This window comes from Hipposideros armiger, unplaced genomic scaffold (assembly GCF_001890085.2).
Source record: "Hipposideros armiger isolate ML-2016 unplaced genomic scaffold, ASM189008v1 scaffold_231, whole genome shotgun sequence".
In the NCBI taxonomy this organism is placed as follows: domain Eukaryota; kingdom Metazoa; phylum Chordata; class Mammalia; order Chiroptera; family Hipposideridae; genus Hipposideros; species Hipposideros armiger.
This window is the reverse complement of record NW_017731581.1, coordinates 724,369-741,447: the sequence shown is the minus strand read 5'-3', so window position 1 is coordinate 741,447 and position 17,079 is coordinate 724,369. Positions and strand designations below refer to the sequence as shown.

The 17,079-nt window shown below is 40.4% G+C and overlaps 1 protein-coding gene across 4 annotated transcripts in view; it reads right to left on the bottom strand.

Annotated features, from left to right (window-relative positions):
* Positions 1-1,962: 1,962 nt before the first annotated feature.
* Positions 1,963-17,079, bottom strand: part of CNOT4 (CCR4-NOT transcription complex subunit 4) — a 123,542-nt gene continuing 108,425 nt past the window's right edge. For 2 of the 4 annotated variants that reach the window (XM_019654793.1, XM_019654794.1), the window contains exons 11-12: positions 4,027-4,239; positions 1,963-3,348 (exon numbers count right to left, since the gene is read on the bottom strand). In XM_019654793.1, coding sequence (XP_019510338.1) covers positions 3,047-3,348; positions 4,027-4,239 — 515 coding nt within the window. In that variant the 3' untranslated portion in view covers positions 1,963-3,046. The remainder of the gene's footprint in view (positions 3,349-4,026; positions 4,240-17,079) is intronic. The other 2 variants (XM_019654795.1, XM_019654796.1) reach the window with 1 other exon arrangement.

Genomic DNA, 17,079 nt, shown 5'->3' with positions numbered 1-17,079 from the left:
GCACCACATCTGAGTACTGTGACCCAAGAGACAGGCATTGAGGGCTGTCAGTACCAAGATTCTCACTACTATTAATTTTATACCGACAAGTCAGTTTAGTCCAGGTTCTTTTCTGTGCTTATCTGATTTTGACCAGGTTTAATATATAATTAGTGTTTATCCCTCCAGGCCCTGGTGAACTCACCCGCTGACACGGGCTGTGGTATGACCTACAGGAGCCACCATGAACTTAGACACTGGAAACAGACCATCTCTTGGCCAGACATCCAGGACTCAGCTCACACAAGCGCCCTGTCAGATGCCCCAAATGTGGTAGACCCCGTTTCTCTGTACTCACTCGTGACCTTGTACGCCATCTTCTGCCCAACTGTTTTTAGAAATTATCAGAGAACGTCAAGCCAAACTATGACCCAGGGAATCTGTTTATCTTCTCCTAAAAGTCTTGATCTAACAGTGGCAATACTGCCTTTTCCTTACACGGCTAGGCCTTGGTTTTCACTACTCAGCTTTCAAAAACCAAACAGTGTGTATTACTCAGGGAAACATATGTTAAGTGGTAAAACTCTAAAGAAAGGAAGATTAACACAGAAACCAAGATAATGGTTATTTGTGGATGGTGAGGAAAGGGAAGTACACTGGAGGGGAGCAGAGAGGGGCCTTTTAAGATATGGCAGGTTCTGTTTTTAACTTGGGTGGTAGGCATACAGGTTTTTATTGTTTTTAATTATTTTTCTTTACATGATATTTGTTTTATAAAGTCTTATGTATGATTCATTAAACATACAATCACAGCACAGCCTTGAAAGGTAGAATTTCCCTCCTTTTATAGAAAAAGCGACATTTTTATTGCTATACCTGTATCCCAGGAGTATCCAGCTGTCCGCCCCCCCCCCACCCCAAAGCCTTGACTAACAATTCACTGCTACCTGACTATTATATACGTGTTAACTCATCACTTGGCAGTGCAATGTGAATATTCAGGAAACTGAAGCAAAGTTCACAGGACCAAGAGATCCTGAAGTTTTTAGTCCTCTCTTCTCTATCACAGTAACATTTTGGTAAACTAAAAAAGAAAAAAACCCAATTTACTAGTCACCCAGGCAACGTCTATTTGTGGTGACATTTATGACGATTCTGTTCACATGTTTTTCAAAAACTGTGTTGAAATTATTTGTTTTTTGTTTGGTTTTGTTTTGAGGGAGAGGGTGTTGGTAGCAAATTGAAGTACAAAGTAAAGGTTAAGGAAAAAATTGCATCCGAAAGCACAGAATGTAAGATTTAGAAGGAAGATCTATTTAATTCATCCAACAAAGATTTCCTTAGTGCATGTGGCTGAAGATATGCCAACTCCAGCTTTGGACGTCTGAGTGTAATCCACATGAGGACACACACACGACACAGAATCCTAGCAACCTGGTGGGGAATGTGTCAGTTCTGTCCTCTACCCCCTTTTGGTCAGCGGTGTGACCTTGTCTCCATCAGTAGGTGTTCAGGAGATGGCTGGCCATACAAGATCTAACGGTGGGTGGGCCACATCAGCATCCCCCACCTTTCCCATCATGGCGCTCTCCAAGGTGCTGCTTCTGCCCGTGCCCCGCCCACCTCCCCTCCCGCCCAGGTCTCCCCAAGGCAACCAAGACCTCAGCACATCCAGAGCCCAGCTCCCTCCTGGCACACGAGGCTCCTCAGCTTGGAAGGTTTGGTCTGCATAATACAATAGCATAAAGAGGTATCTTCTACAGAAAGCCACTAGAAGAGGGCTTCTTGAGGACAAGGTGGGCTGAACTTCAAAAACGGCAGAGGCTGACAATAACATGATTTTTTTCTAATTTCTTCTATGCATCCTCCCTATTGTTGAAGACGTAAAATCAATGAGGACGTCTGATGACTGCTCTCACCAATGGTTTCAAACTCACGTGCAATGAAATGGAAAAACAAAAAACAAGAACATCCCAAGGGTCGTCATCAAGTTTTCTGTTTTATTTAAGATTTTAGTTTTAATTCTGAAGAAAGAGGTACATTTCCTTGTTTTTAGTTTTAGCGTCAGGTTATAACCAGGTTTCTGTTTTCTTTTCTCCTGTCTTTTCAATACTGCACAAACGTCCAGAAACTACAGGGTTAAGTAAGCTGCAGGCAAGGAGGTCAGAGATTTGCTGCTGATGGTGATCAGATGGCCCCAGAGCAGAGCTGTCTCAGAGCGCCCCAGTCAGGTGAATTTAATGTAAAAGAAAAAAAGATTCTGACAGATGAGAAAGACTGAAGAAATCATTTCTATTTCAGCTCTCATATTATGCATAGGTATTAACATCTGTGAATACTTTTTTTCTTTAAAACATTTGAATTTACTTGGAATCTAAACCCAAGTTTTTTTTCTCCTAAAAAAAAAAAAATCAGTTCTCCCCTCCTTATAAACTCTTTTAGCAATTGGCCAGTTACTACTACAGATCAATGTCTTTCCATCAACTTCCAATAAATTATTTTTCTTAACAACACAATCAAGTCCTCTCCATCAACTTGCCAAAACAATTAAAAATTAAATTAAATTAAAAGCATTTTCCCTGCAATAGTGATAAGCTGAATACGAGATGGATGCCAGGACCACTGCTTTCCCCCATGCATCTAGCAATTTCATTTCGATTAACCTGGTTTTCAAACTTCTGCAGTTGATAATGCATTTACTTGACCTTTCTTAGAGATTAATCGTCATTTTCTGCTAAGCAGATTATGTCATTATTATGCGCAACACACAGTAATTTTCTAAGTATCGAGACTGCCCTTTGATATATTTTTTTTCCTCCTTAAAAAGGCATTTTTAGGAAACATTCAACAGTGTCACTCAAATGTTGTCAACAGAAACTTTTACAATAAAAAAAAAAAAGATGGTAATGACCCTGTGATCGCACTGCCTCTGGGGGTAGGGAGAAAAAAAATTGATCAGGAGCTGGATTCTTCAGAACGTAAGAGATGAGAAGGGAGCTGTTGGGTGGGCTGAGAGGGCAAAACAGGGTGGGACAAATCCTGTATTTTTCTAATGGTTTCTCTTTCCCTAATGGCGGTCCAGTGTTGAACTCTGTAGTAAATCTGTGGGGGTTTTGCTGGGGGGTCTGAAGGCCGTCTGAAAGCCTGGGGGTGGGGAGTGGAAGCTGGAAGGATTTGAAGGCGGTGGGTAGGGGTTCCAGCTGGCTCTGTGCAGGGGGATCTGTGTGCTGAAGGGGGCGCTGTGGTGCGTTTGTGACGGAGTGGCGCTGGGGCCGTCCATCTCTGTGAGGGCCTGGAGGGATTTTAGCCAGTGTGGAGGATTGTCGTCTTGAAGAGAGTCTAAACTGTTTCCTGAAGAGGCCGGAATACCTAAGGAGAGAAAAGAAGACAGGGGGACAACGGTGAGTTGGGGCACGAAGAAGAAATTCGTCGAACAAAACAAAAATGTTTAAAAAGGTGATTAGTTTACCCAAAAAAGAAACAGAAGAAATTACAATTTTAAACTCCTTCCAAATAAGCCCTTTTTATCTTATGTTCCTTTTATCCTCCACCCATAACGACCATAATTGATTGTCACAGAAGCCCATGCCTCCTCTTCAATTACACAGATATTGTCCCCCACTGTCACAGAGGCAGAGCAGCAGAAACGAGTCCCCAGAATTGTATGTCGTTATTTCCTCTGATAGGAATATATAAACAAGACAGCCTTATAATAGAGAGCTTTATTTTAAAAAGTGGAGTATGTCCCTTTAAGAGGATAAGTCAGACCCTTATTGTACTCTGAGACCTCAACCATCCATTCAGGCATGCTGCCAGACATTAGCACCTACTGACACCAACAGACGCCACCTAGGCACCAAATGTCTTATTACACAAGTAAGCCAGCGGAGTGAAGCGAGACCGCACACCGGAGCACGAAACAAGCCACCCCACGCTTGTGGCTTTGCGAAAAGAAGCTTCTGGTGAAGAGACCTCGGTTTTAATTTAATCGGTGCTACAAAACCAATCTGATGGCAGTCAGTGGAGCGGAAGGAGCGAGAGAGTTACCTGTGATGATGGCTGGGTCTGTCCAGCTGCCAGGGCTGTCCCAACTCAGGCTGTCGGTGGTGGCAGTGTTGGACGCTGGCGCACTGTGGTTGGCGTTGGAGGGGGAGGAAGCATTGGGCAGGCCACCAAAGTTGATATTAATGTTGGGTAGAAGTGCCCTGAGCCCGTCCTGCCATTCCTTCATATTTAAACTCTCTACAGAACTGCTGTTCTCTGGGAGGTTTACCAACAAAAAAATGAAAGATAAAAAAAAAATAAAAAGCTGACGTTAGAAACATATGGTGTTCTTTAGTGGTTAAGCGGGAGAAGAATTAGTCTTTCTTTATCGAGCATGTAAAATGGGTTGTCCTAGCAAGATAAACTGGTTTGGGATTTGCTCGTGAGCTCAGAGCCCCTGACGTTAAGTGAGGGGAAAATGTGCGCTAGAATCAGGGGAGGGCGCTTCTTGACCTTCTTACAGCTTCCTCACCGTTTTGCGTTTGTGAATCAATAATTCAGTTTAAAGACTCAATGGTCCAGAGCACAATTTAGTTCCAGCTACATTATGAAGTCTCAGGTAGTGAGGCATTTGGCCGGCTGAGCTGATTTACTCTATAAAAAAAAAAAAGCCAGCCTGCAAATTCAGTACGGGAGCTTATTTCTGAGCCCGTGAAATGGAAGAAAAGTGATTTTATGAAGAATAAACATAAGCCAGTAGAAAAAGAAAAATAATTATTCTTCCTGATTATACAATTGGTAATGCATTTCAGAGGAGAAAGGCAGTCATGAGTAGGCTTTTGAATTTGAAAAGTCTTTTTCCATCAGTCACAATGGCCCAGGAGGCAGGCGTCGAGCTACCGGTCAGATGGAATAATTTCTGCACAGTTGGCCTACCCTACTCTAACAGTTCCACCCATCACTGAAATTTGAGTCCTACAGTTCTCTGGGTCTGTTTATGAATAGCATCAAACATGGTAAAACACTAGCAATGTAAAAAGGCTTTATCTAAATTACGACTAAACTAACTTGATCTACAATCATTCAGAATCCACATTTCATAACTCACTGGTTGGGGGGCGGGAAAGGTAAAGTGTAACTACTTAGAATAATTGCTGTTTGAAAATAGAAATACAGGTCAAACTACCACTGGGGTTTTTGAGAAGAGCATCAAAAATTATTTCTGATTCTATAGAATTGATTAGCTATCACCACTGATGATAATGATGATGACGACCTAACAGGCCCAGGTGAATTCAGCATGTTGTTTTGCACCAATCACTGATGTATGCCAAATTATATCAAGTGAATCATTTAACCCTACTAATCTTATTTATAAAAAGGCAAAAAAACTACAACCAAAACCAACACAAGTCATCTCTGAATTATACTAAGATGAAGACAAGGCAATCTACGCCATACAGACAAGTCAATGTGAGGGAAAAGAAATTCTTTCAGCCCACTTCCATTTCCCAATCAAAGCAATTGCCTAAATCCCACCCTTCTATCTGCACCCTCCATACACTTGAATTATGTTGTACAACTTACAAGGCACACTCAGAGTCATTCACTTCACTTGATCTTCATGTTGTGAGGTTCGCAGAGCAGGGAGAACAGATAAAGTAAGACTCCAGAATAACTGGCCCAAGGTCACAGGGCTTGTATAGTGAGGACTTGAACCCAGACCCTAGGTCAGGTTTTTAACCTCTCTCTCTCTCTCTCTCTCTCTCTCTCTCTCTCCCTCTCGTATAGACTATTAATTGACTTTTTAATATGTCAAATATTTAAGAGAAAACCCAGGTGCCTATGAAACCCATGATTAAAAGGAACCAGAAAAGAAACACAGCAGCATTATAATATGTCCATTAGCCGTGATGAGCAGGATAGAGAAATATTTTGGCTGAAGCAACAAACTGGACTTTGCAGTTGGGGAGGGGGGATGGATTCTCACCAACAACACAATCACCCGTTGTCCTGACTCCAACTGCATGAGGCATTAACAAGATGACATCATTAAAGTCCCAGAACACCGTCAATTACAGGAAAGTTTGGTGGCTATGGTACAGTCTAACCCTTAAAGCAATCAAATTGTCAGACTGAATAACTTAGGATGGTTTTCAATTAACTAGAAGCTGAACTCTAAACCTCCTAGGAGGGGAAGAAAATTGCCCTGATAGGAAAAGATGATGTAGAACTACGTGGGAAAATTTTGAGGAAGACGAATATTCTTGAACTAGGCAGCCAAGAGCCAGTAAGAAGACTATGCAGGTGATTTCAGCCTCTCGGCCACCGAGTTGGGAAAAAGAAAATACCCATAGGGCCGGCCGAGTGGCGCGATGGTTAAGAACTGGCTTGGGACGCCAGAGGGCCCTGGTTCAGATTCCACATGTGAGGGCCAGTGACACTGCCCTCTACAAAAAAAAAAAAAGAAAAGAAAAAAGAAAATACCCATAACCCACTAAGACTGATTTCCTCCTTACTTTTGCTTTACCTTTAGTGTGAACTGGAACTAAGGAAGCCTTAATTTTGCATTAACAGAATAACACTGCATTTATATAGTTTATTGAAAAATTCCTATTACAGTCAAGTCAAAAGACATGTTCATGGGTAGGGGATGTATAGGAGCTCTCTCTATTTTCCACTCAATTTTGTTGTGAACTTAAAACTGCTCTAAAAAAATAAAGTCTAGTTTTTAAAAAGATGTTTCTCTGATTTTAGACTTGTGAAATTGAGCAAGGGTATGCCACTCAAAGAAATTCACAAATGGTACATTACAGAGAAATAGTGAGAAGCTTAGATCCTCCCGGGTGAACTATGATTATACGATACCTGGCAAAATAAATTAGCTAGTTCATAACTCTTACAATCTTGCCAAAAAACACGCATGTGCCCCAGACTTCTTGGCAGCCTGACAGCATGGTGAGAAACAGTTTACAGGGAAACTGTGAGTGTCCTAGGGCAGTGGACTGACATGTTCAGTTCTTGGAATGGGACCGCTATTCCGAGTAGCTTAGAAGTCTTCTTCACTGCTTTCTCCACTGTTGCTATAGCAAATGTTAGCACCAAGACAGGGCAAGAGAAAGAAAATCAGCTAAAACCTAACCCCATCAAAAGAGCTCATCTCAGTCCAGTGCACTGGAAGTCGCCTCCTTTACCTGCTCCCTGCCTCTGACCCAATTTTGTTTTCGCTGCGAGGGCTTCTGGTAATTCCATTCCTTGCAATACAAACAGCAGGATTTATCAGCCTCAGCACTACTACCATTTTGGGCTACATGATTATTTGTTGTAGGAGCTGTTCTATGCATAAGATGTTTAGTAGCATCCCTGGGCTGTACCCACTAGGTGCCAGTTGGGTGTGTGTGCGCACGCATGCACACACACACACACACACCCAAGACACCCCCTAGTTTTGACAACCAAAAATGTCTGCAGACATTGTTAATGACTGTGGGGGCAAAATCGTTACTGGTCGGGAACTGCTGATGCGAAGAAAGATTCCTTTGTTTCTGAGTCTCCACATAATCCCAAATACAATTTCCCTTTCAAATAGTACCAGGGCTCTGACCATTAGACTCAACTTGATACAACTTCATTTCCCTTTATTTATACAGGACTTCCCACGGGGGTACAACTCAACAGGTCTAACGGAGAAAATGCTGCACTGGAAACTGCGGATGGACTAAGGCAGATCCGCACGGGTTTTTAATATAACTGGACATGGAAGTCATTCTCTTAACGTCTCAGGGAACTACTTGGTAAGTAGGAGTAAGACCTGCCTCACTCTCTCATACAGATAAAATAAAATAGGAGAAGGAAAGCAATGTGAAGTCCATTTATTACCGGATGTGTCTAACAACATTTTTCTCTCTAGTGCTCAGTACTGAACTTTCCCAAAAGCCAAGGCAGAGGAATTCTCACATGCCAGGAACTGGCTGTGTACACAATGGTGTCCCCTTAGGAACGCAGGGACAACGCGCAGCATTCTCGCAGAAGTACTGGGGACCCAACCTAATTAATAAGTCTCCTTGCCACCAAAATATTGCAAAGACAAATATGAGAGAGCACTTTAAACTTTCCATAAGACTAGAAAAGACCACGCAAAGTACAATGAAAATCAAATTACTAAACATATTTCATAGTAAAAATGATAGCGATTTCATTTTTAAAGTATTTAATTAGTAGCATAATACATTAAGAAAGGAGTGTATATTTTTAAAGAATTGCTAATATGTTTAAATGCTTTATGATGTTAAAAAAACTAGTTGTAATTTACAATGTGCAAATATGTACAACAAAACATTATTTTTGAAGGGGCCGGCCGAGTGGCTCAGTTGGTTAAGAGCTCGCTCAAGAGTTTGAGCTCTGAGCAACAGCGGTTCGAGTCCAGCCCGAGCTGAGCAGCCGCTGAGCTGCCAACAGGTAGCAGGATGGCTTAGCTTAAAAAAAAAAACCAAAAAAAAAAAAAATCAATCAAAAAAAAAAACCACACACAAAAAAACACATTATTTTTGGTTCTAAATAATTTGAGGGCAGGAGACCAGGTCGAGTTGCTTGTAGTTTTATTTTTCAGTATAAACCTCAAAGAAATAGAATTTAAAGTACTTTCAAGATGCCACATACCACACTGTCACATTCTGTTGTGTAAGAAGTATCAGTATACTTTGTTTACCTGGCTCAGAACACCTTTTATTAAAGAAGAAATTATCATTAAAATCCCGCCAGCTTGCTGGTAGACCAACACCTAGTTCATAACAAGTCGATGATCGCACATGAAGCAAGTTGACAAATCTAGATTTTAGCAACAACAAAAATGATTATAAAATGTATGTGTTAAAGCTGCCAAGATAAAAAAAAAAGTGCAACTATTTACTGAAGATGCACAAGGGGGACGAAGCATTTAAACCGTGACTCCCAGTCTCAAGGAGCTTAATATCTAGCTGACGAGACAATGCAAACATAGGACAAATTCAACAACTACAATCTGAAAAAGCAACTGAAGAAATGTCATAGGGTGTTCATGATTAACAAGTGCTAAGACGTTTAGGAAAAAGAGAGGCCAGTGAGGCACATGCATGGAAATGTGCTGGTGGGTGAAGAACAGTAGCTGCCATTCATTCATGGAGCTTTGGTTACTCCAGAGACTACCCCGAGCCTGAAAAACCCACAAGTTGAAACTACCTTTGGTATATTTACCCAACACTAGACTAGTCGAACTACGTACTAGGAAGCATACAGTAAGACACATTTTATAAGCAGTGACTATATTACAAGATAAAAATTGTGTTCTAACGTCACACCTGTCACAGAAAATCATAAAGAAGCAAAAATGAATGGCTTAGGCAAGAGCACACAGTTAACAGAGTGGCAAGTGGGTTTCTTTCCTTTTTGTTCCTCTGATAACTGCAGTATGTTCATTGTCATAAAAAGCAAAACTTTGCTACAGAGCAAAATGGTGGGAAAATCTCTCCGTACAAGAAGTTGTCACCGGTAACAAGCCAATGAGTTTTACTGGTTGGTATCACCTCAGAGAAGGATTTTCGAGTTGGTTTCACAGGCTGCAAAACTATCTCAGGAGCCACACGGGAGGAAGCTGAGGGGACAGGGCACACACCCCAACCTCCCCCAACCTGATTTCACCTATTTTACATATTACGGTACCATGGATGATTGTATTTGGAAAACGAGATTTGCTGCCAGGAGTGAAGACAGAAGATCTATGCATGACAACATAGGGAGAAAAAGCGCACTCAAGAGCAACTCTAAAACAAAAGGCTATTCCAAGGATTGGTTTGCTCTAATGCTATCTGTACCACCAGGTCAGGGTTTTCTGTTTCCTCTGGGAATTCTTGCCTCTACCTTCTTTTTGGTTACCCTCTGCAAGGTCTTTTCATTTCACAATAAACACATAGGCCTCACTAATTAAACTAGCTAGATGCAAGTAAATCCACACATCCACCCATTTCTCTACTTTCGTGTTCAGGTCGGGATGGTCGGCCCGCCTATTCGGCCTTGGCTCCTTGAGCGGCTGCATTCTCCACTGCAGTCCCTAGAGCCACAGGCCTCTTATTTCAAGTTCAATTGCTCTCTGTTAGCGGACAAACCCATCCCAACTGGGGAGCATTCGTGGAGAGTCCCAATCACAAAATATTCCTAGAAGAGATAATTGTGCTTTTCGGTTTTCAAGCCTTTTTTAATGGTGACTCCCCAAGGCCTGAATCTGCAACCTTTTTTTTTTTTTTTCCCTAAAAAGCTTTTATCTTCCTTTTCCTTACTGCTGTGTTTTACAGTTCAAAGTCAGAGGCTCCCTCCAGTGGTTAGGCTCCTAAACACGTCTTTCTTGGTACAAGTGGTTGTACATCAGAAATCCAGTTCCTGTCATGGCTACTTCTTGTCAGTTAGATTTTCAAATCTCTGTGCATTTTTAGAAGGACACAGGGTACAGCCTGTCTTAGCCACTGTGCCCTTCTCTACACACACACACACACACACACACACACACACACACACACACCGTGTTACACACCATTTCCCATCAGTTTTGGGCCGGAGTCCATCTCCATTAGTATATGATTTTAAGAAAGCCTAAACTTTCTCAAACTTCAACATACCTCTATCAACTCAAACATAAACAAAATTACGCATGTCCTATATGTTAAACCAAACTTGAAAGAGTACACCAAATTTCTCTTATAGTGAAGAAAGCCCTCATGATATAGGCGTACTGTACTTTATGAAAAACAAAAATCATTTCAATTTATGAACTAAAATTTGCAGGGAAAATAACTACTGTATGAATGAATTCTTTCAAATAGACTTACAAAATCAGATTGTCTATGCAAAATGTTATTCTACTTAAACAAGTAAGAGTTGGCGCACAAATTTCTAGGATTGTTTATTACAAAGCAAGACAGGCCCACACTGCAGCGCAGATCTGCTGAGACAGACAAAATCTTAAGGGTTTAATAAATCTGAAAGTAGTGATTAGACTATGGGAACAATTCTAAGATCTCACATAAAAAAGGAGTTCTGACAACAGAGGAACTTGAACAAAGTAATAACAAAAAACAGGTAAAATTTATTCCCACTAGAAGGAAGAAGAAACAACATAAACAGGAAAAGAGAGGCCATGAGGATCAGCTGAATATGATTCGTGCTTTCTGGACTCTCATTACTTTCTTTCTTCTTGTCTAGAACACTTTCTGGATCTCTGCGATTCCGTTTCACTTGATCTTCCAAAGTCTAAATCTTCTCTCTTCCACGCAGATCAGTCCAGACGACAACACTATGGCCTGAACCACACTCATCTGGCGCAAACTGTGCTGTGACATCTGCTGTAGCTACCATTTACGCTGCATGTGTCCCTCACAACTTGACTGACTGGTCTGGTCTGCAAGGTGATATTTTGCACATTCTTCAGCGTGTAGCTCAGCATCTTAGAAACTAACAGGCTTCCAGATAGCCGCTGAATCTGCTGACTCGAAGGTCCAGCTTGAGAGGGGCTGTAAAATCACTTTGCCCAAAACAGCCCAAAGAGGTGCAAATCTTCCTGAAAGCAGCAATCAGCTAAGTGTTAGGGTCCAAAGGGTTTCTCTGCATGTAAACTGAGGGAAAGGAACCACTAAGATGATATGTTTTCAATAGTGCTTGAGATGCCAAAATATAAGCAAATGCATTTTTTTAAATCCAACACACCAAAATTATTTAAATAAGAAATGTTTTCTAAAACTAGTATTCTAATACTATCTGTACAGGTTAAACAGGTCTAATAACTATATTGTATCATTTTTCTATTCTAGACACTATTCATTCACTATGTACTTAATTACTCACTTTAGTACCAACAACCCAATGAGCTGTATTAACTTTATTTTACAAAGGGGCTGAGTGGTTATGGTAGTTTAAGGAATCTGCCCAAGGTAATAAAGTTTAAAAGTGTCAAAGTCAGTAATCAAACCCAGTCTGACCCCAAAATATTTCTTCTTTCAGCCAACCAAACTACCAACCTTGTCTTGGCAGGACTCACAGGCCAAGAGAAGGGGAGGGCAGACGTGTTTAAATAACTACACTGTGTGATAATAAATGTTATTCTGGTATGAGGGAGTGTGAAGAAGAGAAAGAACAATTCTGCCTACACGCAGGATAAATGGTAACTGGAAAAGCTCAGAGGAAGGGAAACTGAGATGGAAGAGGGTCATTCCATACCAAACAGAGAGCAGAAGCAGTCAATCATAGAGTAGGACTATTTCAAACTATGTGTTTTGCACAATGTGTACTTTTCTCTTCTAGAATGTTCCTACAAGGATCAATAAGTAAGTCTGTTTTGGGGGAGAATCAGATCATCTCATGGGAACCAGGAAAACACCTAGATGTCTGCTTTATGAAGGACGTAAGGAGGCAGAATCTGTTTTAAAAAAAAAAAACAACAGGAAAAAATACTTATAGAGGGGCTGGCCAAGTGGTGCGTTGATTAGGAGTTGGCTTGGGACGCGAGCTCTGGGCAGCAGGGCCCCAGTTCGGATCCCACAAGAGAGCCAGTGACACTGCCCTCTACAGCTAAGATGATGAACAACAGCTCAACCTGGGGCTGGGCTGCCGTGAATCGGTGTAGGCTGAAGGCCCTGTTGCAGTGGGCTGCTATGAGCTACCGTGAGTGGCTGGCAGCCAGCGTGAGCGGCCAGCAGCCGCTGTGAATGGCCGTCCAATGGCTGGCGAGTGACTGCCTCACCCAGGAAAAGCACAATGATAATACCAACATGGGCCAGTGAAGTGACATCCTCCACAACTAGACTGAAGAACAAAAGGACAGCGACCTGTCTGTTCCCCTTCCCTGATTCCCCAACGCTGTTCCCCTCCCCCAATTCCCCAATAAAATCTTAAAAAAAAATACTTATAGAAAATTGTTTCCATACAAAGATATATATATATATATATATATATATATATATATATATGTATGTATATGAGAAAAAGTAAACTTAAAATTCAATGCAAAAGATAAATACATTCTTAGAAGCATTATCGCCTGGATTAGATGGAAACAGAACCGTAACACACAAGCAACAGGGCTAAATGAAAGGACAAGAATCCAATAGAAGCAATGTCTGCAAATCAGAAACCGGAAGCGTCAAGAACACATTTCAGTGAGCACACAACTGAGCACTGACTATGAGCGAAGCTGTGAGGACACCCAAAGATGACCAGGGGAGCTTCTCATCCAGGAGAGCATGTATAGATCACCAGAACATGATTTCAACAAAGCAAGCTGTAAAACTGCAGAGCCATGAAGGGTGTCACCCACCCTAACATCTGAGCTCTAAATTGCTAGAAGAAAACACACCTGATTGAATTCACTTCCTGACCACTTCTCTTTCCCACGGTGGAAACAAGGAGGAAAACGTTTACTCTGGACTTGTGACCAACAAAGAACTGGTTAGCTATGACAAATATAATAGAAGCCACTAAGAGTATGTGACGCAATTTTAGGACTTGCAGAAGCAAGGAATAATAACCAGGCTTGCGCTCTTGGCTGGCAGGCACGCTGGCTGTTTTTGCAATTACCACAGTGTATTGCATTCACCTGTCTGCAAGTTAGTTTTTTCTACTAGACTGCTGGCTCCTCCAGGAAAAGGGCCTTGATTTAGTCCTCTTTGCACATCGTTCAGTTCCTGAAACTGAAGTTCACGAGGTAATGCTTCCTACAAGAAGACCCTTGAACATTTGCTTCCAGGTGTTTTGAGACAACAGCTTTCCAAAAACGGTAAAAAAAAGGATGGGTCAGGGTGGTCCCATAGTTATAGGGAGCAGTGCTTCACAGGCCACAGCAGATGCTAAAATATGGCATTCTGACTATGCACTGAGTAATTCTAGTTAAGGGAAACCAACTGAGGAGAAATCTAAAGAAATTGGTTGTTGCACAGGGAGCATCTCATGGGATTAGATTTGATAAGAAAGCTTAGAATAGATGGATGGAGGTATATAACCTACCTGTATATAATAGTATCATAATCCTTGAGGATTAAAATCAGAATCCATAACGCCTGAAGTTTGTGAAAAATGCTGAAGGCAAGAAAAAGCTAAATACAAATGGAGAAAATTAGCAAAAGTCACTGCTCAGCCTCATGTCACAACGTTAAGCCCCAAGGGTAGACAGAGCTATGCAGTCCATCTTCATTTTGCTTTCTTCCGTCTTCTTTATAAAAGAGTACACAATCGTCAATCCAGAAAAGGCAGGTTAAGCAATGTATAGAAAAGAACTGTCAGTAGAGATGCAAAGACAGTAAAAGAACATCTATTCAATTTAAATGAGTTTAAAATCTCTAGGTGCAAAATGAATTCTATCCTGGGGTATTAACCCTCAGACGTGATCACAAAACCATTAAGAGAAATGCCAGAAAAAGAAGAAATGGCAGACCCTAGAAGCTACAGGCTTATAATAGTTCTTAGGAGAATTCTGAAACAGCTCAGGAGCTAGGTGATTTCTTTAGAAATGAATATAATAGGTTTAAGCAAGCACTGCTCTATCGCTTGTGTTTAGGGGCATTTTTCATGGGAAATATTATGTAGCATTTTGGCTAGAACCTCAGTGCCCTTCTAACAGAAATACACAGGCAGTTAAACTTTAATTTTCAAGTGGAACAAATAGTCATGGTGGCTGGTTCTACTGACAATCGGTTTTCATTGGAAATGTCCTCCTTCTATATCCCATGGTCCATTTCCTCTCCTCTTCTGTTGCCTGCCCAAACCCAGACTTTGCAGCTAGCTCCATTCCCATCCCGCTGACACATCAATTCCATAAAACAAAAGTAACAGAATGACCAATGAGAGCCAAAATGCATTTTCATCAAGAACCAATCATATCAAAGTAATTTATTCTTTGGGTAGGCTTCCTAGGATGTCATAAATAAAGCTTGACTTCAGCAATTTCTGGTAAGTTTTCTGACAGTAACCTTTTGTGATAAGATGGTAAAGTATAGCATGGATAACAGCAGAGTTTAGATGAATTTTCACAGAACTTAAGATACTGTATGTCAGCCTAAAAGTTTCTGAGCTACTGCTTGGCTTATCTTTTCACTCCACAAAGTTAATTTAAATATGCAAATGCAAGCCAATTCTAGAGATGACAAAGTTTATAATTAAAACTGTAACTATTCTTCAATTTAAATTCTTCACACAAATATTATTCATGTTACCAGTAATATTTATCTATCACTTTATAATCACATAGTTCTTTTGTAAGACAAACATGTAAGATGATGATATACAAAAAGGATACACTCTAACTACAATACATAAAATCCAAACACAAAAATTTAACAGATGTATATTCAGATTTTTAAAAAATGCATTAGGAAAGCACAGGACGGTAGACTCCAAGTGTGTATGAGAAAAGGTCTAGCCTATAAGACTATTATTTAATAGGCTTATAATATTTGACATGACAATTGGGTAATGGAACTTCTAAAAAGGTGACACTTTAAGATCATGTAAATAGATGCGAAATGTCTAAATTAGCAATTGTATGACATTGGGCGAATCACAAATGATAAAACACTCTGCTGTCTCCTCTTTTATAAAATGGAGATGATACCTACCCCACAAAATATTTTTATAAAAGAACTCTGTAAACTGTAAAGGAATATACAAATATTAGTAATAAGGATAGTTTTAATAAAAAAAAGTATATCATTATCTGATCACATTTGGATTATTAAAGTGTGAGCTTCATATTTTAAGAAAGTTATTCATTGTGATGTCAAAATACGTGTAGACAAGAATTGGACTACAGAGAGAACTAGACACCATGTTAAGTATGGAACGGCTGAAAGAACTAAAAATGTTTCTTCTACATCTAGAAGTTACTAGACAAGTGGTAACTGCCTTCACATATTTAACCAGAAGTATAAATGGGGGAAAAAAATTTGGTTTAATCAAGAGAAATAAATTCTTTGAACTATTAGAAGTTGCCCTAAAGAATCTCCCTACTTAGGAAAGTATTAAGCTCCCATAACAGCTCATCATTATCCATAGAGTTCTGGAAGAAAAGGAACTTTATAGAGACGCTGACTTGTGTATATGTGTCTCTGTTTAAGGGGAAAATGGACCATTATCTATATATGTAAAGAGAGTGAGTGAGATCTCTGAGTATCACAAATGACAAAATGGGAGTTAAGAAAAGTGTTATTAGGTAAAAATTTTTAAAGTTTGTGTGGTGGGGGGCTGGTCTTGGGGAAATAAGGAAAAGTCAAGTTGCTGTTTCCAGAGTTCAGAGGTGATGAAGACAGAAGCAAAGAACTGATCATGGAGTGGTGAGGGGGCTCTGAACACCGAATGCCACAGCACAACCAAGAGGTAAGTTCTAATTACATGTGCGAATCTGATGAACAGCTTCCCAAAGTCCAGATGTAACACAAGGCAGACCCAGGCTTCGCAGGCCTCCAGAAGCAATCAGATACTAACATCGCTCTCTCAACCACTAGTTTTCATTCAACAAACATTTACTGAATGTTTACTCTGTTATTTTCTCTGGCACTTGATGCCATAATATTCTGCAGCAACCTCCTGAGTCATGCTGCTCTGCTTTGTTTTTGTGTTTCCTTAGTGGATCTAAACTGGAAGTTGGCCATTCTCAATAAAGTCAGTGATAGCTTTTGATTGCTTAGTGCCAATAAAATATTTACATGAGGGGATAAGTTCCTCTTCAGACCACAGTATTTTGCTGCCTATGCAGCAAATCCCCCATGGTTATGTGTCTACTAAAATTCCTGGGGTTTTTGATATTCATAACTTTACAAATTAAAAGATTTCCAAATTTTCTAGAAGTTATTAAAAACTCAAAACCCAGTTTCTTACTCCATTTGATCATACAGCTCACTTTTATTTCAACAGTGAAGATCAGTCTCATCTTTTCTGAAAGATGGCTCCTATCTTAAGGGTTTAAATCAAAGTCACAAAAATCCCCCCAAAAGAAGATTAAAATTATCCATACTCCGAAACATGATTTTAATGGACAAATTCTTCATAACCCAGCTATTAGCTTCACTTTTAGAAGTATCTTTTTGGGCATTAAAACAATAATTT